This window comes from Colossoma macropomum, unplaced genomic scaffold, assembly GCF_904425465.1.
Source record: "Colossoma macropomum unplaced genomic scaffold, Colossoma_macropomum, whole genome shotgun sequence".
Taxonomy (NCBI): Eukaryota; Metazoa; Chordata; class Actinopteri; order Characiformes; family Serrasalmidae; genus Colossoma; species Colossoma macropomum.
The window spans coordinates 29,389,542-29,417,525 of record NW_023494787.1 but is presented as its reverse complement, the minus strand read 5'-3'; the positions used below and the strand labels follow the sequence as shown (position 1 = coordinate 29,417,525).

The 27,984-nt window shown below is 39.7% G+C and overlaps 1 protein-coding gene across 1 annotated transcript; it reads right to left on the bottom strand.

The window, feature by feature from the left end:
- Window positions 1-393: 393 nt before the first annotated feature.
- On the bottom strand, window positions 394-27,984 carry hs3st2 (heparan sulfate (glucosamine) 3-O-sulfotransferase 2). Its single transcript, XM_036565681.1, has 2 exons — window positions 26,801-27,984; window positions 394-1,522 (listed from the first exon to the last, which is right to left on the bottom strand). Exons 1-2 carry the CDS (start codon window positions 27,340-27,342, stop codon window positions 904-906), a joined length of 1,161 nt encoding a protein of 386 aa, XP_036421574.1. The 5' UTR covers window positions 27,343-27,984; the 3' UTR covers window positions 394-903.

Below are 27,984 nucleotides of genomic sequence, written 5' to 3'. Positions count from 1 at the left end.
AGCACTAGCTGCCATCTATGTGTGGAAAACCATCCCTTAGTGTTTTGCCATAATGGCGTTTTTTGTATCATCCCATGAGGATGTGACAGGGGTTTCAATCTGCTTGGAGGATCACATCTGTTATCACACAGTAAGACATCTGCTGATGGCGTGCAGTTTTGAGATATCTGCAGAAACAGAAAATTACATACCCCCTCAAAATGTGTAATCCCACACAAATAAGTCAACCATTATCAATCTGCCACCTGAGCTCAGTTTCACAAAGCAATTCAATATTTCCCATAATCATGATCAAGGGAACTTTAGTCGACCTTAAGTTATACCAGTAAGCATAAGCAAGAGGCTCTGAAGTTCTTGAGGATGTGTTTAATTTGTTTTTTTTTTCCCTTTTTACATTGTATGAAATGTAATGACACACCTCAATAGTCACTGTATGCTGCTCAGGTTTCAATTTCATATCAAGATGATTGACACGGTTTTGTATTTTAAATAGTAACAGTGAACAGACACAGTGCTGTGCATGACAAATACTCTGAGATTGAATGACAGCTTCTCAGTTATTCTCTTGATTTAATGAACCATCATCTGTTCTAAAGGTATTAAAGGATTTCAAGTGAAAGGCAGAGTCTCTCGAGCTACAGTACGAACACCTTTGGATTTCGCCTGCGTTTTTTAATCGTTCAGTAAGCTTATAAGCTATTTTAATATCCTAAGAGCATTTGGTCTTAATTGGTTTAGGGTGTCCTTTGAGGTTTTTCTGTTTCCATTTTCTGCATCGACCAACTATGGACCGGATAAAACCAGCCTTGATTGGCAGATCTGATTGGATGACTCATTCATCGCTTAACAAAGCGAAGCGCTTTCCACACAGGGTCTCCCCTTGACCTCCCCTGCCCACCCCTGTCAGTCCCATCTGAAGTCGTGTCCTACCATTTCGTAAAACTTTACATTGAAAGGCCTATAAAAGTCTCGCAGTTGCTCAATGACCTCCTGGTCGATCTGCACGTGCGTCCTGCCCTTGGACTTGCCGAGGCAGCGGGGAAGGCTGCTGCTCTCGGGCTTCTTCAGACAAGGGAAGCCTTTTGTTCGGTTGAAGTAGAAGTGCTTGTCCGTGATGATGCGTTTGAGGCCCAGGAAGTCCTGCACACGGCCCAGTTCGCCAGCCGGGTCTGTAATGAGCCGCTCCCCGCTCACAAAGTGGATCTGCGAGAGCCGGAAATATTGCAGCCAGTTCTCCAGGTGCAGGATGTACATGCCGATGCGGATAGCGTTCCACGAAGTGTCCACCACCCCCTGGCTCCTGTTCTTGAACGCTAGTTCCTCAAAGCTGGGGATGTCAGGCTTTTTGGACAGCGTCTGAGTGTAATCTGAGATGGCTCGTGTCACTGGGTTCCGCACCACCACGATGAGTTTGGTCTCATGGGACATGCTGGCGATGCGTCGCGGAGCCTCCCGTGTCACGAAGTAGCTCGGCGTTTTCTCCATGGTGATTTGGCTGTCCAGTGTGCGTGGCATTAGGCCTCTAGACGAAGATTGAGAAAAAAGACAAAGGTGAATGACACAGATATGTTTCTGTTTGAGCTACTGATCAGCCCCTTAATCCAGCAGCACTCATTCCTGGTCCTGGAAATCTACCCCCCTGGAGAGTTCAGATCCAACACACCTGGTTCTAACATTCTCATGCCCCTTCATTACCTGAATCAGGTGTGTTGGATTAGGGCTGGGTCTGAACTCTTTAGGGTAGTAGATCTTCCAGGCCAGGATTGGGCATCCCTGTCTTAACCCATAGGCTTAATATATTAATCTCAATCATTTAAAGCTGTGGTTATTGCCATCAATAACAAAAGCATGGTGTAATCTGATGTTTATCATTCCTCACTAGTATCTCATTGAAAGAAGCAGAAGAATTCTGACAAACGTTCAGATTCAAATCTCAATTATCGCCAGTGGAGATGCACTGGAGATGCATAAAATGTATATTCTTTACAGCCAATTTGACCAAGTACAGTTTTCTTTTTCTTGTTATCTTTTTATTTATTTTTTAATATTCAAAGCTCAGACTGCGTGAGCAAAGTGGTGAAAAAGAAAAAAGGGTACAAAACTGCCATTGGGGTGGTACTTTCAAGGGTACATCATTAGTACTTTTACTTAGGGAACATAATTAAACCATACTCCATTGCAAATATATTTAGGTTGCACTGACTGTATACACCTCATATTCACTACTGGCTTTTTATTTTAGGTGAAGTTAGGTTATGCTCCTTTCCCCTGCAGAAATGACATGTAGCATATCTTTAACTTGTGTTTAAGGTACACATTGCTCAATGCTGAAGAAAAATGTACCAGTATAGTACTTTTTTTTTCCTGACAGCATGCCAGTACTTTCTTTTAGCTCAAGTTTCAGCAAGAACTATTTGTTTTTTAACAGTTTTTTAAGTTCTTAAATGAAAAAGAATGGCAGCTGGCTATTTCAACCAATGGGTAATGCATAATTATGCTACAACATTTTGGTATACAGCACTCAAAAGCAGTCTTGGGACAATTTATATCTTGTCTATTGTTTACTTTCTAAGACAAATTTATCATTTATTAATTTGAATCCATCAGAAATTATATAATAACCAGCAATAACAACCACATTTACTGACTGAATCCTGCTAATTAACTAAAAATTTAGAGTAGAAAAATACTGAAACAATAGTAGGACAAATAATAGTGTCTCTTTGTGTAGGTCAGTATTGAATACTTCATTTAGGTCAGCTGCATATTCTATTTTTTGGATGACAGCTTCTTCTTCTAGGCACCGAGTGCACGAATTTGTACAACTTACCCCTAGTTAGGTTTGTTGATTTTCTCTTTTGGATGGCCAGAGCGGGGCAGGTTTTGAGTTTGTCTTGTGTTTTTCTACCCATTCAGTACATTTTTCTCCCTCAATTTTAGAATTTTCAATGTATCTGTAACCTTTCATACAGACATTTTATTATCAAGAGACAATATTTTTTTATCAGATGAATTCAACTAAATATTTCCTTAGCTTTCTAACTTTCTCCAAAAATGAATTCTTTCAGAAAATTAATGAAATTTAGATTTGGATTACTACCCCAACATTTGTTTTGAAATAAATAAGGGGATAGATGAATGTTTTCTAGCATGCTATAGTTTATTTGCACTCAAAGTACTGGCTGAGAAGTCATAATACAGCTGAAATGATACACATTTGAACATGGTAAAACACACTTTCCACACATTAACAAATTAAATAAAAAAAATAAACAATGATAGAAATGCTCCAAAACTACTTTGGAGCACTGTAAGTTTAACCGCAGCGCTATTATCTGGCTCATTTTATTTACATCATAAAACCACACAACAGATCAGCCGAAAACTAAATAATAAATTGGGTGATTGCTGATTGCTTGTTTGGGGAATAAACTAGCCAATTCATATCTTTCACCCCTAATTGCCATATCTGTGATCATAAGCACAAATAGAAACATTTTGTTCTGATTTAAATTGGGGAAATTCTACATTTTTGCCATGTTTTTGTTGTTGGTTGAAACCAAAACAAAGTCGAACAGGCAGATTCACAACTGTTTAAAGAATGTTAAGCAATTGAAACTGTAATTCATTGCAAAAGTCACTGTATTTATATGAATAAATATGTAATAACATTTCAATAGCAAAATAAAAAGAGACCCTCAACTTCTAAGGGTTAACACTAATTATTCATTAACTACCATGAAGCTAATGTGCAAGGCATGTAGTCATGAAAGCAAGGCACTGGTGTGCAGCCCACATACAGGTCCTTAGGTTTTTAAGGGGTTAATATAACAAGCACAGAAGAACTTTGAGGGCTATTAAGAATGCGTGTAGGCTATCTGATCAAAAATGACACTTTATCACATTCTTGCCATCACATACTTCTTCACATTTCACATCACACTTCAGGCTGAGCTGTGAAACACCACTTCTTAACAAGTGACTTACAACAGACTGGAGCTAACACATTCATACAATTCAGACATTCCAAAGCAACACCTCATCTCAGCGTGTCCTCTGAGGTAGGTATTAGATAAGAATGAGCTGCGGTCATTTATTTCATTTGCTAATCCCAAACATATATTTCAGCCAATATGTGAAATAATATGGAGAATTCAGTCTGCAATCGTTTTACCAGAAGTGGATTTTGCAAAAGAACAGAGCTATCCACAGCTTCTCCGGAATGAAGTAATTACCCTGGCCAATATTCCTGATGAAGGGGTAAAAATAACACTGACATTTTCCACTTGGAGCTTTATTTAGAGAAGAAAAATGAAGAGGATGGGGTAAAATGGTCAATGCACGTAGGTGCAAGTCTCAAAGTGACAAATCATGATTCTGTTACAGTCACAAAATCAACACACACACACACACACACACACACACACACACACACACACAGAAGCTTTTAATACTTTCAGCCAATATTTCCAGTCCCTTATCTCCCGAGTGAGTTTGATGCTGAAGGGCATGGGGGAAATTATCAAATCTCAGCCACATCCTGCACTCCTGGTCATAAATCACCATCACCTGCATTACGGATGCACAATGGAGGAAAAGGCTTTGGGAAATCTAGGACACGTGAAATAGGTCATTATTTTCACAAGTTTTCCTCGAGAAAATCGTCAAATCCTCCAACTTCAGAGTTGTTCTGACTTGAACTTGTGAACTACATAAGGAGAAATCCAATCAGTCATGGTGGGTCTTTTGTTGTAAGAACCGATCCGCTGTTCTTTTTTCCCCACAGAGTAGTAATCCTTTGGCAATGTTCTAGCACAGCAGTGACATCCAGTAGTTTGTTAAAACATTAATTGCCTTGACAGGGCATTGCAGGCCTTTGTGTATCTCAATACGAAATGCTGTTCACTGATATTATTACGGTTTTCTGAAGACTTTATTGTAGACAAATCCATGTGTAGGAATACATCACTCAACAAAGGCACTGAGTTTGTGTGGGTGTGGTGGGGGGTGGGGTCATTGGCACTCCCAAAACTAGATGTAGGGGCAATGCGACCCAATCCCAATGCAAAGATAGAGAAAAGCCATAATAGTGGAAATGTCTAAAACAGTCAGAAAACAGCAACAACAGTTAACAGATTGAAAAAATTGGGCATTTTGAGCATCAATGTCAGCTGGGACAGCTACAGCGTCTGAAAAACATTGTGCTGTTTTACTGCAGGAAACTGACTCGCTGCTTCCTGCTGTCATATTATCACACCTGATGTTGTCCTGATGAGGAGTTAATTTTGCATCTTTTATTGTTCTAAATTAGAATTTTATTTTTAGTTGATAAACAATAATCCTTTAAATAAAATTCAGAGCATATTTTTCAGACACATTAATAATTTTCCCATTTTTCTGTTAGAAACAGCTGTGCAATATGATCAAATTGACTTCATTATGCCTTATGCCTGTTCAACAACTGTCCTCGTGAAATGGTAGCTCCTTCCTCCCCACCACCACAAATTGGGTCCCTGGCTGGTTGCCCAGGGGTAGGCTCCGCCCCCTGCCATCTAAATGTCAAGATCAGCGAGGGTTTCGATGCTCCAAGACCTGGACCAAGGATGGGGCCTATGCCAAGGACTCTTTAATTTCCATTGAATTGTTATATTTCAATTTGTGAAATCCCATCAAGAAAATAAATTTGTCCTCCTTCACTCTTGCCTCCTGAGTCTTTCTGGCAGAACATATATATTCCTGCAGAGTTTAGTTCCAATCTGTGTCTAACATGCTGCCCTCTCCCCATACCTACACTAATGCATCTGAAGTAGCCAATTAAGAACTACTGAAGAAGTTAATCAGCTGGTGCAGGAGTGGCAGACTGTGGTTCGAACTACAGTCCTAGGAAGGCAGAATTCCAGCATCAGGGTGTGTGACCACAGCTTTAGATTTTTCTAATGGATTTTATCTTTGTTTCTATCTTTGTTAGCTAATTACAGAAACCAGTCATCAAAAGTGATTGCAGTATACTTTCTATTACTCTCTTTGTTGCTGGATGACTTTGATTCCTGCTGCTATGGTGTCAAGGAAGTTTTTCTGATTACTGCAGCTGTCCCTAAAACTGGTGATACTTCCAGGGAACAGTGTAAAATAGTAAATGTTGGTATGACACTAAAATTGAGAGCTGTATTAAACATCTAGCCAGTTTTAAAAGGAAAAAAGATAGAAACCACTGAGATCTGTCTGTGTGTGGCCTAATGTTTAAATGACCATGCATGATCAATATCCTTCTGTCGTCTATTATGTGACAAGTGAGGCTGCTTACACAAGCTTCACCCAAGATCAGGACGGCTCAGTTTACATCGAAAGGGGACCCATTTTGCAAAAATAAGTAATGTCATTTTCTGAACACTGGCTAATTTCTATGGCTCAAAATAAAAGCGAAGGTAAAAAGAAGGGACATCTCACCTCTAATGCTCTTAATCTTTCACTTTCTGAACTAACATAGAGCCTAAACATACTCAGAGGAGAAAGCTAAGCTTTTGACTGACCACGAGACCATTATTGACTAGTACCAGGCCAATCACAAACAGCAGGTGCCACAAATGTTACTTAATACTTATACTAACTGGGTTGATATTAATATATATATATATATATATATATATATATATATTTCATTTTCAAGTCCAGTAAAAATCCATTACACACCAAACTATACTGGCTGCACAGATATTCCTTAACATACCTCATATTAACAACCCAGCAGGCACTTCTTTATTAACAGCATTAGTCATTAGATTTGCAGTCCAATTTATAGTGTTTCCTTTTTACTGTTCTTATGACAGTCCTAAGCTGCATTTACAAATGGACTTTAAATGTGATTAAATCAATGTCGACATGTGAAGCTGAGCTTTTATTGCTGTGGGCCAGTGCAGGCAAGAGCTAAGAAATTTGTATCTTATTAGCAAAAAGCAATGATACAGATTAATATTATATTGACTGACTCATGGCAGTGAAAGCAGGGGTCAGAGAATAACCTCAAGTTTCCATCAGATGTGAGTCATTCCCAGTTTTTAATGGGCTTTCCTGGGGTCGGAATGACTATAAGTTACCTCCATAGTCCCAGAAATATTGATCCATTTAACTTGATTTATGATTGGTGTTCTGCTGGCCAGGGTGTCTCAGTTAGCCTTACTAGTTCAGGGCCAGAGGACAGCATTAATCTTGCACAGAATGGAGCGGCGCCTCTCCTCCAAACAGCTTTACTGTGTGTTTAAATACATGCCACCAATCATAACTTTATGTTGATGGAATGCACATTAAAATAGCATAATCAGCCTTGTCTCTCTCACTGTGCAGCCGTCGTAAACGTACCCTTGAAATATCACTGTGTGGCTGTATTGGAGCTCCATTACACAAGCCATAATGGTCATCTTGTTTCTGTTACCTCTTAATGGACTGATTTTGCAAAAAAACTTTATTATACTGTCGATGGAGATACTACACTGTAATAATGTTATCTTGTCAAGTGAGATTATCTTACATTTAGTTGATTTATATCTAATATATATATATATATATATATATATATATATATATATATATATATATATATATATATTTTAAGATTGCTGTAAGCTTAGTATATGATTATTTAACATATTTCTAGATATTTTTTATTCAGTTTTTAGTGATTTTAGTGAAACAATCTCACTATTTTGGCAGATAATCTTACTTGTTGTAGGAAATATGTTTGAAACAAGCAATATTATCTGAATTTTTCAAACTTGCTTGTTTCGAACGTATTTCTTACAACAAGCAAAACTATCTGCCAATACAGTGAGATAATTTGACTTACTAAAATCACTTAAAACAAGTAATATGTCTTCAAATTAGTTAAGTAATCTTATAAAAAGCTTACAACAGTGTCCTTTGATTGCTTTGTAAGCTAGGGCTAAGCTTAGTTTAGCATTATATGGCAGAACTTTCATGCAGATAGTTTCAGGTTGTGAACTGCATCAAACATCATTTCCATGCAACTCGAGAGTAAAATGAAGCAACTCAGAAATAATCATGCAACAAATTTGAGAATTTCACTCATTAGCCAGATTTGTAGCTAGACATTTCCAAATATCATATCATATCCATCTGCAATGTATTATTTAGCTTACATTGGCATGTTTGTATTATTTTTATGTCAGTAGAGGTAGCAGACAGAACAGAGTAACACAGCAAAACAAGTACAGACATTAGTATCTCAAACAACTGTAAACAACTGTAACATTAACGTTAGTTGGCTAACTAGTTGGTAAAATCTAACACGTCTTCAGCAAATAAACGTTATTTTGAGACGTTACTGAAATCAATCAGCTAAAATGACATCATTTGACATTATTACATAATACATTATCAAGTATCAGCTGCCTAATAAAACATTTTTTTTTTCACTAAGCTGAGACACTTGCATGTTCACAAGTCACTTCATGTGAGTGCGAGTCAGGCACCGAATCTCTCGGGTGAAAGTTCATGTTGAGTCTCAAGTTTTTAAAAGAGAGTTTTAGTTTACTCTCGTTATTAGCGAAGCATTACATTGTGCAAAAGTAAACCTCTGCTAAAACGTCTCTGATTCAAGTAACAAGTCTTTCATTGTTAAAAGCCTTCAGTCTGATGGACAGAACTGAAGCGCTACACACAGTAAATGCAGCGTTTGAGGGAAAGCAAGTATGCAAGCTAACTAGTGTAACAGGTAATACAGTGGAAGGTTTAATACATTAGTAAGAAATGTGATCTGACAACTTTAGCGGGATTAGATTGCACTAGCTAGCATACTTTCTATTCAAATTCCATGCTAGCCAACCAATGTGTTTTGTCTCTTTTCATTAAACACGCTTTTATGGCATGGAGCACTTTGTTCTATCCAATAAACTGAAGGCTAAAGTCTTATCTGAAGATGTATCAAATGAGATGCAGCTGCAGGCTGCAATAGAACGGCATTGCAGTAATGACTGCTCATGGCCATGGTTAGTAAGTACAAACTTAAGGTTGGAAAAGGAGGGTTTTATTCTTCTACCACTTTAAGGTTTGCGGTCCTAATTTATTCAGTTTTGTTCATGTTTTTTTTCTTCAGGCTGGAGAAAAGTGTTAAATCTTGGGGGCCGAGTTGAAGCATGAGTGCGAGTCAATTCATGAGTCAAGTCACAAGTTGCTGACCCAAGTCTTCATATCTGGTTGAAATTGACGCAGCTGAGCTTTAAATAAATTTGAAGGGCGCTGCATGAGTCTTTACATGATGCAACCCAAGTGAAATTTAGTTTCATGTAAGTTTCAAGCAACTAAGGTTGAGAAAAAGTTTCACCAAGTAAAGTCAGCTTTACTCAGCATTGAGATAAACAGCCCAGCAGTGATCTGGCAATGAACGGTCAGGGTGTTCTCCCCGAAGGGATCTTGAAAAGTTATGTAAACGGGCTACATGGTTTTAAAAGGGGACATTTGATTCCCTTTTAAATAGTTTCCAGTTTTCAATTAGTTCATCACCTTCTTCAGCAGTCATGGGTCTATAATTGATCATACTCATTTCAAAACAGACAGTCTAGACTTTTTGTGCCAGTCAGCCTGTTATCACACTACTGTGTCCCTCTAATTTGTCTCTTCAGTTAACACTGATGCATTTTGTAACAGGTGGGCTGAATAGCTATTCCACAGTGATCAAACAACAGCCAGACCTACTTCTGAAAGAGCTTAGATAAACCATTTACTGTCACTGAAAGGATGTTATACTACTGACAGCAAAATGGTGAGGTAAAAGAAAAACAAACCTCTCTCCTTAGAAAGGCTGCTCTTGCCTTTAGACCTAATGGTGAAAATGGAAATTCAACAGTATTGGAATATTGCTATATGCTACTTTTTATATCGTTTTCATTTTAATACTGAAACAAAGCACAAGTCTTTTCTAGCAGGTAGCTTGGTGTCAAAAGCCAAACCACCTTGGGAACCACAACAATTACGTTCATTTTATTGAAGTAATGTTTTACCATCTTAGCTGTAAATATGTCTCAGTATATGCTAATGTACTAGTATAAGGTAAAAAGTATAAATGAAAACGCAGACTTACTTTGCGCTTTTAAGCTATAGCTCAGCTATAGCCACTTTTCTCGCATCTCCGGCAGGAAACTTTTACTCAAAAGTAGAATAGTTTCATGTAAAATGTCTTTCAATGTGTGATTTTCGACAATGGCAAACAAAAAGATGACTTAAGCTTTGCCACGTTTAGGCCAGACTGTTATCCATGTTGCTGTGTGACCAGCAGTCTGCATGCCAACCTTCAGGGTCAAAGGGTGAATTAGCAGTAATAGGCCACATTAACTCCAGCGTTTAAAACCCCTGCCCTAGACAGAAGTTGCCCAGAACTCCAGCCCAAATTCCCCTTATACTACCACGAGAAACGTACTCAATGCAAACGTCAATGCAAATCACAGTGCCCAGCCAATGCATTGCAATGCATTACTGTGGCGGTTCAATCATTTCTCAAGGAGGAGATAGAGGACAAATCACAACATCAGTAAATGGAACATACTGTTATTCCAACAGCCACAAACACTAAACATGTTGACAGTTGAGGAATGTGTGCTGCTTTACTTGTTCTGTCGGAATAAGGAGGCAACTATGTATCTTGTATATGGTTATATGAGCAATATGTTTATATGTTTCTGCAAAAGACTCCTCTATTTGCTGGTCTGCCATGTGAGTTGACTGGACACAAGCATGGTGGCGGTGCAGAACAGCATGGCCAGGCTTGGCTGTCACAATAGTGTGCGTTGCTGCAACCTTCAGCAATCTTCTTGCACTTGTGTTGCATTATGAACTGCGTCGTGACAATGCGTGAAACCGTGTTTGCAAAGCTTGATGCATTTCGATTGCATGTGTGAAGAACATTCCTGGTCTAATCTGAAAATGCACATACACCAAAGCTTGCTGAAGAGAAAAAATATTACAATTGTCAATTCTCCTAAATTCGACACTTTGCAAAAAGGCTTCCATTTATCTGGTAATCTTCTCTCTCCAGAGCAAGGCTTTAGATTTATTGGTGAACAGAAGACCAACAGTGTTGGAATATCATTTTAATACACACAAATAAAAACTAATATTAGTCATTTGATCACCATCACTAGAAGTTCTTTGTATTTATCAAGTGCGCTCAAAAATATATATAAATACATGCATCAATTAATGACTGTCCATAATCTGTAGTAATTAAAAAATAATTAACTTATCAAGAAAGCACACAAGGTGCAATGCTCAGACCTTTTTATCACTGCCTGTGGAAATAGCTTCTTAATTTTGAAGTTGGTCTTTCACAGCAGTAAGACGAATTAATTCCTAATTGAATTCTCTCCATCAACAAGTTAGACAGTAAACAATTACTGTCATGTTTTTTAAATGGGAAGCACCACAAGATAAACACTTCTCCAACAATTACTTTTTAAATCCTTCTGAGACACAAAAATCCGTCTTCACACTGTATGTTTACAACATACGCAATGGGGGATTCCTGATGGATGCTATCAGTGGCTTTTGCTCCTAATAGAGATTGACATTCCAATTCATCCGAGGGCTTACTCAGTTCATTACTTCAGACGCATCTACCATCTTAATGTAATGAGGACTGACATTGGGCCATGGTCATATTACATCTGAAAGATACACCGGCATTAATTGTCTGCCATTTATTTGTCCTTGTTTCTTTTCTTCCTCTGCTTTCTTTTCAGTTGTGGTGTTTGGCCTGCAGGTAGTTGGACAGTGACTTGTGGCATGAACGGGGCCTGCTGACAAGATCACATTCACACATCAAGTTGAGACATATGTATTGGAATGGTAATGTTGGTGATGTTGGCCTTAGAGTGAAGGCACCATAGCTTCTTGCAACATTAAGGTTCCCAAGATCCACATTAAACCCAATACTAAACAGGAATTTGAAAGAAAAACAACATTGGCACTACAGTTTAATCTATGCCTACTAGCTCTAAAGGTACCACATGATTACAGCATCCACATATAGGATGTTTTCACGTAAAGGTTAACGTGTCCAGTAAAGAACAGGGTTGTTGACTCTTAATAAGAGCCACTTTTGGTTCCTAAAGAACCTTTCAATGCAGGCTTCCTGGAAGAACCATTGTTTGTAAATTAGATGTGCAAGTGTGAAAAATATAAAGGTTCTATGCCAATTATTTTTTTTTTCCTAGAACAGTACATCCAAGGACCATTTAGGAACCTTTAATGTTGCCAGGGTTAAGCTGGGTGCTGCATAAGCTTATCGCAAAAGCTGAGGCTAAATATGATTTAATTAACTAAGCAACGGTCCCATTTTTTAAGAGGAGTATGTCATTTTGTTTAAATAGTTGACAAAAATATATTTTTTAAAATATTATTTTTATCCATGTTAACCTGATACTGGGCAAATCCCTTTTTTCCGTCAATTTTTGTTTAGTTTCAGGTTTACTTCTTAATTCTTATGCACATATACATGAAAGCCTCGAAAAATCCTGCTTAGGGCCCCCAAAAGTCCACAGCTGGCCCTCTTCCGGCGCAATGAAATGATGGCATATGAAACGTAAGTCTACTGTGAAACCTCAAAGTTATTATACACCGCCTACTCAGACTGTAGTCTCAAACTGCCAAAGCCATTAAACTTTCACACTGGACAAAGCTTGCTGGTTTTTTGTGGGGTATTCCGGTGAGGTTGCCAGTTTTAGGATGTCAATTCAGTATAAGCAGTGTTAGAACATGCCAATATTCATATTTCAGCTTCTTAACAACCTCGTAATTCAGAGGATCCAGAAGAAAATTCAGAGGAAAAATGCATGCGCAGGAGAACATATTGGCTTCGGAACATTTTAGTTTACCAGGGTGTGCAATGGCAATTTTTGAAATTATTTTTTTTCTCTTAAAGAAAATAAGCATAGACTCAGAGTTCCTTATATGGACATGATATCAAGTACAGTTTGAAAGACATGACTTTGGAGGTCTATTTTATAGGGATGAGGTGGTATGACTGCTGTGCCAGTCAATATGTCAAGTGTTCTCATCTACAAAATTTATGCTTGGTAACATACCACAGTATTCTTCAAATTCATGTAATCAGATACTTTTTCAAACAGACAAGCCTTTTTACTGCCATTTTCCTGACTCTTTTTTTGTGATTTTAAAAGTGAAACAAACCACAAAGCAGAACTAAGAGTCATTCCTGACAGGTAGCATGCTATGTGACTGACATAAGATTGTGTGTCTCGGTTGTTTCTGCTAAAAGCAAGATGTCAGATTCACAGCATGGAAATCTTCACAGAATTTTGAAAATTAAAAGAGCATCACAGTTAAATGTAGATTATGTCTGTGGGATAGGTGTGTCAACTGCAACAAACTCTACTGAAAAGAACACATACACTAAAGCCTGCTGCTTCTCTGACATTCATGGCATTGCAAAGAGGTTTTCATTGCTGGGAATGCAAAAATACTGCACTGCTTTCTTAGTAGATAATCTTACTTTTATTTTACAAAGTAACATGGTACATTAATGTCCCATAAATGCTGGTTGGAAGTCACAGGTGTCAACCCATGTGGTTTACCTGAATAAAATACTTTTGATAACACTTTACCATAGGGCACTGTTCACAAGCATACATGACGACTGACATAAAACTAGATAAATGTGTACAATAGCTTATTCCAGTAGGCGTCATCTGTCATAAAGGCTACTTTAGCTAACTGAACAAAATTGGCACATCACTTTTATAGCATATAATGTCTATTGGAATAATCATTCATAAACATTTATGTAGGGTTATGCCAGTTGTCATGACGAGGTTATGTAGGTGTCATGTAGCCTTATGAACAGTACCCTACAGTAAAGTGTTACCATACTTTTTTCACAGTTTTGGACGTCTACAGCCATATAAGCCTGAAATATGGGAAATTTAGTCTAATACAGTTTTCCCATAAACTCCAGAAATTAACATCAATAATTCATAATGCTCAGATTTGCTTTTTCCTTTCTGCTTTATTGCAAGTCAAGTAGTCAAACTGAGTGATGGAGCGAGGGTGAGGGTATACACTGATTTATGTGAAATTTTGTTGTTGTGCACAGTCAATCAAGCAACTTAAGTTTAGTTTCTGTGTTCCTTATAAGGAAAAAACATTAAAGTTTTTGCATCTTTAGTGTAACATGCTTAAATACTTGCTTAAGTATACAGAACAATGATTTAGGCAGGAGACATTAGCAAAGATACACTTGCTCCTCAATCTCACCTTGCAGAGATGATAATGTTAATCGCTAGACTTTTTGCTCTTCTCAGGACAAAACCTGACCCTCACTATCAATCTCTCTCTCTCTGAGTAACCTGATTCTGTTTTTCATATTGCTCCTGACAGGGTTAAGCCAGGTGTTGCATGCTGGCGGGAAGCTTATCACATAAGCTGAGGCTAAACATGATTTAATTACTGTAAAAACTGTTGTTGTTGCTAATGATTTTAATATTAGAAACATTCTCCAGAGGTATCTATAAATTTATACAGCTTGGAAGCTGTGAAGGGTTATCATTTCTAGAGGTTGACACTTATGATAAGTGGTTACAACAACTGCTTATGCCGGATGCTGCTTTTGCAGTGTTCAAATAAGCATATTATTAGAAGTAAAATATTTAATTCACCTTCAGATAGACTACACTGGCATTCAGAACACCACTTGTATTGCACAGCTGGGAAAAAAATGCTTTTCCAACGGCAGGCGGTTAGTATTTTTACAGCAAAACTCAAGGTCCTGAAAAAAAAGGCTATTACGCCTTTGTTCTTTTCCAGCAGCCACAGCAGACAAAACATTTTTGATTTGCTGTGTTTAAGAGCAATATAAAAGCTCTGGTAAATGATTACCAGCAGTCCACTGCACTTTAATGTAGTTCTCTGGACATTAAAGCTACCAGCCTGGCTGACACACTCGGCGCTGTGCTGGCCTTCTCATAAGCGAAATCCTGGCTATAGCTGTGGTCACTATAGCTTCTGTTGCTGCTTCAAAGGCAGCTATTTAGAACTTCAAATGTTCAAATCAGTACACATGCTGCAAACGTGTTACATACACTGCAGGTGCACGGACCAGATGGTAAAGGATGAATGAGGCTGCTCATTCACTTATAGCTTATATGATCAGCGACAGTGGAATCCAGGAGAAATGGACCAATTTCTTGTTTCATTTTATATGCAGTAGACAGGACCTTTAATATTTACTTATTCAGAGCTAAACGGTAATAAAATCTGAACAAGTTTGTTCTCTCTTGTGAAGTTTGTCACAAAAACTGCATCAAATTTGGCATCTATGCATAAAACTTAGAAACACGTACATGAACTGTGGTGAACACAGTATGGTTAGTGACGTTCATTTAATGTTTGCATTTTTCAGTTTATGGGCATCTTCTAATGAACACTGAAACCACAGTCAGAGATTGCAGAACAATAATGGCCACAGAAACTCTGACAGAAGGAACGAGGCATATTACTCTCTTTAAAATAAAAGCCAGTGCTTTCAAAGCAACGACCAGCAGTCAGGAAGAGCTACATTTACAGTACAAAGTATATATGGAACATATTTATTGTCAGTACCTGTAAACAGTCAAAAGCTCTGCCTTTTTAGCTAATATTAAGATTAAATAGTAGCTCATTTAAGAGGTACAGCCATCAGAGATCAATGGAAGCACATCTTAAATTCGATTTAAATCTAATGGTTGGTTTTCTATAAGCCTGAAGATAAAATTCTGATCAAATCTTTAGTAGTTTCTTTAAATTGCTATTCCTAAGCTGGATTTTTTTGTTTTGTATTACGTATCTGTTGTTCTTTGTCCATTTTGAACATGTTCTATTTAAACTGTCTCATATCTGTTTTCATTATTCCTGTAATTGGAAATGTATGCTGTCCTGGCCAGGTCTCCCTTGAAAAGAGATTTTAGACTTCCTGGTTAAATAAACGTTAAATAAAATAAAATACATAAAATATAGAGACATACAGTTGCCCTGAAAAGTAACTGAACATTTGTGCTTTTCTTAAAAATGTATTCATTGTGTTAAGAAATAAAATGTCCAACTTTTTAGTTTTCTTTTTGGAAAAGTATTCTTTCAAAGTGGGGTCTGGGGATATGCAGCCAGAACGAATACTTCTGAATTTATGATCCCATCAATGGGCACAAGCTCACTGACGCCACTGTATGAAAAACACCTCCAGATTTTGATGTTTCCCTCTCTGTTCATTGTAGTGCTTAGTAGTATGGACAAAAATGTATATCACAGTATAATTAGGATTACTAATGGTTTCAGTATATATCACAATATAGCGATTATGTATATTTTTTCAAATAAAACCATTGTGGATGCTTAACTAAACCTTTTTTTTTATAGATTTACAATGGCATATCCCTCCACTTTAATAACAACCATATTTAAAAAGTGAAGTAAATCTAAAATATTTTTATTGGGTAAAATAGTAAAAACAGATATGAACAATATGTAGAGAGATATTCAATATTGCTTTCTAACCCAAACAAGATCAAGGCAAGTGTATGTAAAGCCCACAGCGGTTTCTCTAAACCTGGCAACAATGGTGCTGAATGTTGTTTTACCTCTGAAAGTCATACGTCTCCTATGTGTGTCTCTTACACTCAAGCTTTAATCTACGACTGTCAGAAGCATTCGCAGTTTTAGCGGAGAAGCTGTAGAGCCTCTTGGCTTGAAGGCTCAGACCACAGCCTCGCCTGAAGCAAATAGCTGAGTGAGAAGTGCTATAGGCAGTGCTCATGGAAAGACAGCTAGTCTCCATGCTAGGCTAAAGGTTAACAGCTAACCCCAAGAGACTGGCTATTTCCTTCCACCACCCCCCCCCCACCCCCTTAAATCATTAACTAGTTACAATCTGATGTCTGCTACTTTCACAATAAACTGGTAAAACTTACCTCAGGCTGCTACTCACTACATGAGTGCTAAAGGAATCAGCATGTTTTGCTGTGTTTGTACGTCATGTTATCTGCATTTATTTGCATACCAGTATAACGGTAATGACAAAAGTAATATCTTAAAAAGAATTTCAAACAGTAGACCAGATGAACTGGACTTTCTCTGCACAGCCTACCATCAGTTAGATATTGTGCTAAAAGCATTTCTCTCTGAACAAAATCATTTTGTTCAAAATTTTATAAAGTAACCTAAAATAAATTAAAGTTTGCCGATGGTTAAATTGATAAAGCATCCAAATATATTTTGGGTCAACTGTATGAAGGCTGTGATCACTTATTATAATGGCATCACATACAAATAGGGCTGAGGCCATGCTTAGTGCTGACCTTGCCTTTTTGCTATGTTTCACTCAGGACATACTGCAAATTGCTATGCATCTGTGGGTAGTACTGCACATTTGCAATGAGAAGAATAATGTCGATTTCCTCAGCGCCGTCTAACTGTCGCCCCTTCTACTTCTATTTTCATTTATTTGGTTGAGTAATTTACACCACAGCTGCCTGGCCAGGTTATCTATTAAAGTCAAGGCACATTAGTGGTTTGACTCTGACATTTTAATCGTTCTTTTAAAATGAACTGTGTCTTAAATTCTGTCTCTACATGGAATAATGTGACTAAACTGTTGTAGATTTGCCTTGTGCTTGGAAAAATTATTATTGCAGGTGAATATGCATGTTTTAATCTACATTCTTAAAAATGAAGATTCCTAGATGGTTCTTGACATAGAGTTCCAGAATAAACCTAATTGCCATAAAAACCTTTAAATTATGTAGAGGTTCTTTAACTCCTCACACTTTCACATTTCACACTTGACACTCTGATGTACACCGATCAGGCATAACATTATGACCACCTCCTTGTTCCTATGCTCATTGTCCATTTTATCAGCTCCACTTACTATATAGGTGCACTTTGTAGTTCTACAATTACAGACTGTAGTCCATCTGTTTCTCTGCATACTTTTTACCCCTTTTACTCTGTTCTTCAGTGGTCAGGACCCCCACGGACCCTCACAGAGCAGGTACTATTTGGGTGGTGGATCATTCTCAGCACTGCAGTAACACTGATGTGGTGGTGGTGTGTTAGTGTTTGTTGCACTGGTCTGAGTGGATCAGACACAGCAGTGCTGCTGGAGTTTTTAAACACCTCAGTGTCACTGCTGGACTGAGAACAGTCCACCAATCAAAAATATCCAGCCAACAGCGTCCTGTGACCACTGATGAAGGACTAGAGGATGACCAACACAAACTGTGCAGCAGCAGATGAGCTATCGTCTCTGACTTTACATCTACAAGGTGGACTGACAAGGTAGGAGTGTCTAATAGAGTGGACAGCGAGTGGACACAGTGTTTAAAAACTCCAGCAGCACTGCTGTGTCTGATCCACTCGTACCAGCACAACACACACTAACACACCACCACCATGTCAGTGTCACTGCAGTGCTAAGAATGATCCACCACCCAAATAGTACCTGCTCTGTGAGGGTCCATGGGGGTCCTGACCACTGAAGAACAGGGTAAAAGGGGGCTAACAAAGTATGCAGAGAAACAGATGGACTATAGTCTGTAATTGTAGAACTACAAAGTGCACCTATATAGTAAGTGGAGCTGATAAAATGGACAATGAGTGTAGAAACAAGGAGGTGGTCATAATGTTATGCCTGATCAGTGTGTGTTGCAATGAAGTTAACTTAAGCAATTATTAATTCTACTACATTTGAAATATATTGGTGGATGGATACTTATTTTATTGCTAGTTAGTTTGATTCACTAACTAAAATGTATTAAAGCATTATTTATTAAAAGTTTGCTCAACAGTAAGTTTGCCAAAGTAGGCTTTGGCATGTTAGAAAGTACACTCAACTGTATTTCCTTACAGTGTAATGAAGTAAAATATTAAAAGATTTTAGATGTATTTTTATAATCTACTTGAGATTAAAAATAACACTACAAGTAAAATGCTGATGCACCGAAATAGAAACATATGGACTACAGTCTGTGATTGTAGAACCACAAAGTGCACCTATATAGTGGAGCTGATAAAATGGACAATGAGCGTAGAAACAAGGAGCTGGTCTTAATGTTATGCCTGATCGGTGTATGTATGAGCGCAATTTTACAATCAAATTACTGAGACTGCAGCATACCATGCGAACTGTGCCTAACCCCACCTATTAACTGTGTGCTTGTGAGATGCAGGGTTTAAAAGGCACAGTGGAATAAGAGAGTCCCCAACAAACTTGAGACAAAACAGAAAATGGAAGTTCAGTAATAAAGATATAGCAGTGTAAAAAAAATGAAGTGTTTTTTTCCACTAAAAACAAAGCCACAAGTGCATCTTGAGGCTGTATTAGAATGTATTTTGTGCTGCGTATTCTCACACGTACGTCTGGTCTTGAGAGTTTAAACACTGTTATTCTGAGGTCATGACATTATTTGAGCTTGTGTTCAAGGTTCATGTCTTCGTGCAATCGTTGCTGCCATTTTTGAAAAACGTCTCTCACCAACAAGTCTTTTAAGACTCTAAAACAAACTTATGGCTGGTTTACAGCATAAAAATGTTGCAAACTTGGCTGCTGCGATTTGCTCGTACTTGAATAAACCAAGCAGAATATGTAATCAGCCACATATAATATCTCCACCCACTTTTGCACAGATCTCATACTTTTTGCTTGTGTGAATTTCATGTGTACACGTAAGCAGAATGCATCAGATTTGCATCAGAAGCTGTCACAAAAAGCTTCTATATAGCAACAAAGTTTATTTATTTATTCATTTATTTTACAATAGAACCTTTTTTTGCTATTATATAGAACCCTTTTTGCTTAGTGTGTATGTATTACTTTCCACAGATTACATGCGCTGCTGAAATATTTTCATTTCACTTATAAGCTTTGCAAATTGCAGCTTGTAAGAATTCAAGTCCGGTCTCTTGGCCATCAGAAATGCCCACCAAAGTCTGAAGTAAAGGTCAGTTTTGGATGCGCAATCAATATAAGCTGACCTCAAAGGCTGCTCCTGATGGCGTTTGAGCAGCTATGGGAATAAAGACTATTCTTGTAATCTTCACTTAGTGTTTGCTCAAGCAGCTTCAGCTTGGCACACCTGTCCCCTGATGCTCTACACAGATTCTATGTAAAACCTCCCAAACCGAGCTAGGATGGTGTTTGCGCTTCATCCTTTAATACACTCCTCTGTGAAGCCCGTCTTTCAAGCAATTTATGCATGACTGCTGACTTGCGTTTGCTTTGGGCTTATGCTTTCAAACACATAGTGATCCTTTCTAGTCTCCCTACAGGAAGCTCCACAGAAATCTAATGGCTCAATCCCAGAGGTATTAAGGTTAACCTTGGCATATTTGGATAATGCATGCTTGTAGGCTCAGCAATATTGCATTAGCTGCAGTCCCTTCGAACCGCTAACAAGATAACGATGACAGTGTTTCTACATAATTAATCCGAGACTCATTGTGCTAATGAAAGTGCTTTATGACGAGGTGGAGGTTTGGACAGTAATGTTTAAGACACCACTGATTGGTATTTAAATTGGAAACCATCAATCACGGCCAGATGGTGGAGCCGGGCTGAGACAATGCCCTCCATTTCCTGTAGAGGAGCAGACGCTAGCCATCAGCCACACTAATACTGAGCCCAATAATATCCTGGACTAAAGGTGCAGTCTTACCGGGGATTAGGAAAACATCGGTGGTGTTCATAATTTACTGTGGACGATTTGCCTGCGAGCCATTCTACACATGTCCACGCTTGATCAGTAAATCCTCATTATGCCTGCATCAATGTCTAGTCCCATCAGGTCTTTAGGCAGAATAATAGCTGATCAAGCCAAGATAATAATGCCAAGGACTTCCCAATCAAATACAGGGAGTCTTTCAAAACTTGATGCATCGTTCATAAAGTCGCTCTCTTTATCGTTTCTGTCTTTCACAGTTATAGAGTCTTACTCTTACTGCCAAAACCTCTGGCCCCTCTACCTGCTTCTGTTATAGAGCACAAGCACTTTAATTATGCATACTGTGGTCCAGCAACGTACAACTGAATTATTTTACAATGCTGTTTGAAAAGAAATACTCAAATAAATATCAATGCAGCATAGAGTGGCAGCTCGTTAAATCTACAAAGGCTATGATTGAATCTTTGCACTCGCGTCTGCCAGAAACTAGACTTGAAATTTAACTGGAATCGACAAATCACAGAGACAGGATTTCTTTTATATGTGGAAAGGCTCCAATAAACAAGGTCTCAAATAATCCTTGAACCAGCGAACAAACTAATTACTTATTGCAATCCACACTTGCTTGGCCTGATAAGAAGGAACGACTTAATTCTGGCTCCTCTCGAATACATTAGCTCATTAATATTTCATTCACTTACATTTTCTTCAGGGAGGATGTCTGACCATTAATCATCAGCTGCTGAGCCCAGAGGAAGTCTCGCAAGAGTTAACTAAGAATCACTGGAGACAGCCACAGAAACACAACCATTAGGTAAGCTATAACGCTATTATGACAAGGAATGTCAATAATATGACAGTGTGAATTAGATCTCCTTGAAGACAACCTGTTATAAAGTTCTCATTACTAATACAATGGATTCACATCAGCCATAATCCTTTTGAATGATTAATACGTGTCAGACTGCAGTGTTTTAGCACAAGGTGCTTTTCCTAGTTGCCCACCGGCCTATATAGATTTTTTTATTATTGTATGGATTGCATTTTAATTGAAACATATGAAACCACACAACAGCAGCCTGTTGGCATCATTGATCTGTCCAGATATACTGAAAGCAATTAGATCACTGCCGACTCCAAAATAGACTGCAGGACTAGCGTGCAGTGGCAAACCGAGTGATCATTTTTCCTTACACTTCACTGTGGAGCATCTGAGCTCAGCTGAGAAAAAAGCACACGCCGACGCTGTAAAGCTTCATGGGTATTTACTCAAAGAGACTCCTCCTCAACAGAGACTATAAAAAGATGAAAAAAAAAGACATGTCAATCCGCAAACTCATTTGTGTCAGAGCGGAAACGTCTTTTCGCTCTACAGCGGCACAATGATATTTTTGGTCTCATTTACTTCAGCTACGGTCCCTGGGAGGGGAAGCTCTCAAAAAGGTGACGTCTGCTGGATGATGGATGGAATGCAGTGCAGGGTGGACCCGCATACTCATTCTTCACAGTGCTGGGTGACTGTACAATACCACTTTATGACACTGACTTACAATATACAGAGCTAATAGGGTATATAGAAACTGTAAAGATGTATAATGATCCTTGTTTGTAATATAATGGCACTGTCTAGAACAGTGGTCACTGACCTTGGTGCTGGATATCTACTTCCCTGCAGAAGCTCGTTCCAACCACAGTCTGCCACACCTGCTAATTGACTTCTGAAGTTCTTGATTTGCTGGATCAAATGCATTAGTGTTAGAGAATGAGGAGGGCAACATATTAGATGCAGGCTGAACCAAACCCTGCAGGAAAGTAGATCTCCAGGGGGGAATGGTTGGTGACCACTGATCTAAAAGCTTTGCACTGCATGGAGTTTAATACCTGAGAGAGCTCACTGTGACATAAACAGGTGTAGTATTTTTTTGTAGCGAAAAGGAACCTTAAGGTAAAAGAAGCATTTTGGGAACTATTATTGTTGAAGTTGTTTTTACCAGTGCCATGGAAAAACATGTCTACAGAACCCGTCTCTCAGCACTGTGCTATTGCCCACTCCTGTTATTTGGTAATTCTTTTACAAAATTGATGATGGTGAGAGAAAAATCAGATGAAAGTAGGCCCAAAGTCAGGAGCCCCTATTTTTGTCAAGGTGAATTTTCAGCTCTTTCAAAATCTTTGATCATTGATCTGTATTTTATAATAACAGTATGTTTTAAATTGGCATGATGCTCGGTCAAACGGTTGAAGGTGATATTTAACAAGCTGCTTTGTTAGGTTGGCCAGAAATTTCTCATGCCTCTTTTTCCTTAAAATATTGCACATGGAACCTTCCTCAAACGATGACATATTTCCTGACTTTGGGTACCATTTTCTTCTCACAGAAAATTAATCGAGTTATTTTGGCGGTGTATGAGTGCCATTGTCTCCTAGAATGGAATATATTAATCTTTCATTTCAAAAGCCATACAGAAAATTGCTTGCTTCAGAAGATAACTCTTGAAGGCAAAAAGTGAAGAGAGTCAAAATTCCTCTCATTTTCTGACAAAGGAATAGCTCTAAGGATGGCCAGCCGGTTGCAGGATCTCCAATGAGCTTTTCAGTTAACTGTCATTGTTTCAGATTAATTAACTGTGGTGCACTATGTTGTGTTTTTTTTTCATAAGGCAGCAAGCTATATAAATAGCACACTTTAACTCAGGACATGTCAGCTTAGCTGAACTTTTCATTCTGTTTACTTGCTTCTTTGGAAGTTTTTTTTTTGTCTTCCCTCCTCTGCCGGTTTAAAAGGCTCATTGCAAAGCTGCAGGAAATAATGGGAACATTAGCATGGCATAATGAGACGCAGCCTGGCTTTACTCGTTGTGAGGCAGAAATGCAAATGGCTGGCAGGCCACCTGAAAGCAGCCAGAGTTGAGCATTAATGCCTGCACTTACTTGTCTACAGCCTGAGCTCCGAATGCCGCAAAGCACCTTCATGTCACAGCAGTGACAATTTCATTATGTATTTACTTGCAGCACTAACAATCTTGATGATAATATGGGATGCGTTCTCATACTGAATATGTTACAAGCTCTGTGAGTTTGAGAAAATTAATATACAGGGACTCTGGGATGACTTTGTGTGTGCTACCATGAACATGCATTTACTTTTTTTTGACATTTTTGAGCAAAAACAGCAGTCTTAATTACATCAGTCTTGGTGAATGTAAGAACTTGCCACAAGCTACTAAGGCATCCTGTGGTTAGCCTCCAGAGTGACTAAGAGCAAACAGAATTCATCCATAATCCAATCCATCCCATAATAGACTCCCATAGGTAGACATCCGCAGTCTTTGCATGGCTCATGTTTACCTCCGGCTTCCGCCGATGCCACTCGGCCCTAATGAGTAATTTAAGCTAAAACCCACCATATCAAAACATTCCAGCACTCTGGCCTTTTCCTGAGGGACATATCTATGGGAAAGTTGTGTTGATAATTAATGTTACAGCAAGTTCTCCAACTCCTATGATTCTACTGGGATTAGGAATTCCCATTAGCGACGGCAGCAGGCTAGCTCACATATTTGCGGAGATATGTGTAGTTTTCCCTGCTAAATGAGCTTCGCCTAACTTTCTGTCCTCGTCAACCTCTCTGACTGCAGCGTTTCTCCCCTGCCTTCCCCTCCGAGCCAATTAATGGCGGACCAGGAGGAAATTCTGGGCTGCAGCGAATGTTAAAAGGCCTCTCTCACAATTTGAGCACTTCTCTGAAAATCTACTTGAAGTGCTCCTGGCTTCAGTTAAAAATCAATAGATGCCCTTTTAAGTTTGGATGGTGTCTAGCGGTGTGTATTTGTTTGATTTTATGATCCAGTGGAAAATGGAGCCATTGCTCTCTGGGGTGTTGGCGAAATTGTTTGTGGTTGCGCATGATGTCCATTTCATGAGGCCAGGTGGGTTAACTGACAACGGGGAGACAGGCTCGCACAATACAAATTATCCCCTGTGTGCCGCCTTCTATTCTGGAAACGCATTAATGAACTTTGCAACATTTGTCCTGCTCATTTCTCACGAGCTTACTCAGTGGGAACGGGTGAAAAAAAAAAATTGCCCGTCTGCTCACAGAGCTCAACAATTAACCATCCGATCCACACATCATCCATGGGCATCACCGCTGCTTATGAGAATCTCATTATTTCAGACGTGGACACTGTTACTGTAGCTCATGGTAGCTCAGCTCATGGTTAAGACCCATGAACAGCGTTCCGGGCAGTGCCCACTGAATTTAATGGACGGGCCTGGTCATTAGCAAGACTGAAATAAAATGAATAACAAGGCTCTAAAAGGAATTATTAAGGGAACTTTCAAAGGAACTTTTAAGTTCATCAGACAATCGTCTTTTTCATTACTTGTGGCCTTTATTGCAAGATGTCAGGAGCTAAAGTAAAATTGCTTTCAGAGAGGATTAGGGGAACTGTTTCAGTGTCTTGGCCTCAACGGCATTTTAATTAACCAGTCCACAAATAGTATTGATGGGTTTTATGTGTGTGTGTGTGTGTGTGTGTGTGTGTGTGTGTGTGCCTGCAACAGTGGTGACAATGTGTCAAAGCAAGTGTTGGCGTGTGATAAAAAAATTAGTCTATGACTATATTTCTTCTGTATGGTGCTGGTATGGCATGGCGCATGATGGTAAATGGTAGCTGTTCCCATTACTGACTATACTGCATCTGATGCATCAATATGTCTTACTGAATGTTACCAAGGTCTAGTTTGGCACACATAATGAAGACAAAAATGAAAAAAGTGAGCTTCATTTGCTTCCATTTCCATTGTATACTTCCACAAGGCTATTATTCATTTGTGTTACTCATTCAACACTGAAAAATACCCTAGTTCATCCCATTTTCACCTATCTTTATCCTTTTTTTCTCACTATCCACATTTTCAAGCTACAAACCTACACCATCGATTTACACATCTTACACGCCACCTTAGGCACAGCAGACTAAAGGTTAGCAGTGTGGCCCCAGTACCAGCGTAAGTAGTGCGGAGTGCATTTTTGCTCTTTCTACACCACTGAACAGTCAGGAGTAGTCGGAAACACCTGCTAATGGCTAAAGGGCTCCTTTCGCTCCAGTATCTTCTGTAGACTCCTATGGATTCTCAGTCTCAGGGGATGCCACGCACACTAGCGCTCTCCCAACCCTGTGTTCTGTCTCAGCAGGGATGTGATGTGTATGTAATTACTGAGCCCTGAGCTATAGGCAGTGCTGGCAGTGGGAGGTCTGCTATACTCTCACAGAACCCCCTGCTCCCAGCCTCATACACCATATAGCCATGCTGGTCTCAGCTACCAGCCCAATGGCTCCCAAAGGCACGTTTGAATGGCAGGCCATCAGAAAAGAAAGAAAGCTCAGATCCAGATCGGCAGCCACTGCTCAATATGAGGCGTGTTTCTCCTTGGCAGGGTTTAATGAAACTTTATGACTGGCCCCAAAAAAAAAAGTCTCTGTTGCCCTTTATCTGTACGTTTTCTTCCTGAAATCTAACACTGCAATCATTCTGTGTCATTTCACCCTGGCTCCCCGGCCAAGTTATCATCCTCTCTCTCTGTATGATTTCACACAAACAGCTCCATTTCAGCAGGTGCAGTATTTGCTCTGCTGAGTTTTGAAGCCTTGCTCTCTCCTCTTCTGCTATCACTCAATATACCTCTGGCAAAAAAAAAAATATATTTACACATATAATGCATATTAAATCATAGATACATGTAGGACTCCACCTTTTTTGTTTTCTATTTCCAAAGGAAAACCCATACTGCTGTTTCACGTGCAAGTCAGCACTGCTGTTCTGAAGAATTTCATTCATTTTTTTAAGACAGTGACAGTGTTAATCATTTTAAATTGTTTCAACACATAAAAGGGACAGAGTAAAGGGACAAAATAAAGTTCTCCTCTGGAAACCAGCCCCTGTCTGGCTCATTTTCTCTCCAGTCATGTGAAGTTTTAAGCGGTAGTTTTACATGTGGCCTCTTACTGATGCACTATGGAAGCAACTGCTGCCATATGAATCCCACCAGGCCACTTCACAGTGCTGGCGTGGGCACTTACCTGTACCAGTCCAAGCCTTTGTCGTAGTTTCTGTCGAAGAAGTGCGGCTCGGTGCCCACCGCGCGCACGTCCGGGTGGATGCGGATGAACTCCAGCACGGCCCTCGTGCCCCCCTTCTTCACGCCCACGATCAGCGCGTTCGGTAACTTCTTGTTGCCGTAGCGCTGCGCGCTCGTGCTGTTGCCCGCTTTGGAGCGCGCGGCGTCGGGGCGCGCGCTCTGCGCCGCCGTGCGCCTTCCGCTCTGGTTGCGCGCGGGACTCGCCGCCTCGCTGCGAGGAAGCGCCACGTCCGGGCCGCTCTGAGCGCTTTCCGCGGCGCAGAAAGGCGCCTTCTGCAGCAGCTTTTTGGCCCCGGCGCTCTCCACGCGCACGCAGCCGTGCTCCTCAAAGCCGTGCAGCCTCGGCATGACGGTGCCCGAGCAGAAGAGCACGCTGTAGCATAGATAGGTGAAGGAGAGCGAGAGCGTGAACACGAAAATGAACCTTCTGCTCAACTTGTTGGAGGGCGGCACGATGCGGCTGGACAGGACCCTATATGCCATGTCTCCATGGGGTCAAAGACGGCATGTTTTTCGCTCCGAGTTTTTCTGGGACCGTGGCGATTTCCCCCATCAAGCCCAGCTCCCCTTACTCACTCACTTACTCACTCACTCCCTGACGGCGAAACAACTCGGAGCTTCAGCGCTGTAACGCCATTTCCTGACAGGAACGACTTTTGTTGACAAACGAGTCCGGCTCGTGCAGCCTTTAACAGCGCGGTGAAACTCACAGCACAACATTTTACGTCGTTTCCTGACAGGAATTTATTTTATTTATTTTTTTTTTTTTTTGAAAAAAATAGACACACAGGCTAGTTCAGCTAGCGTCGCTCTTTAAAAACTGCTCAAGTTGTGAAACAAAGCCACTTTTCCGTGTTCTGCCTACTCTGCAGGTCGACGCCGCTTCGTCGTAAAGAGGCGAACTCGTCAGCTCTCCTCATCGCTCCTCACTTCTGACTGCGCCGGGTCTCCGAGCCGTTACTGTGCGAAGCGCGCGCGCTCCTCTGATACTCCCTCGCTCTGCTCGGCCACATCGCTCCGTCCGAACACGCTAATCCACTGTGGACACATCGCGCTCCGAGAGGCGCACACTTCTCCTTTTTCGGCTCCTCCGCTCTCCCCGCGTCCTCCGCTCCTCCGCTCATG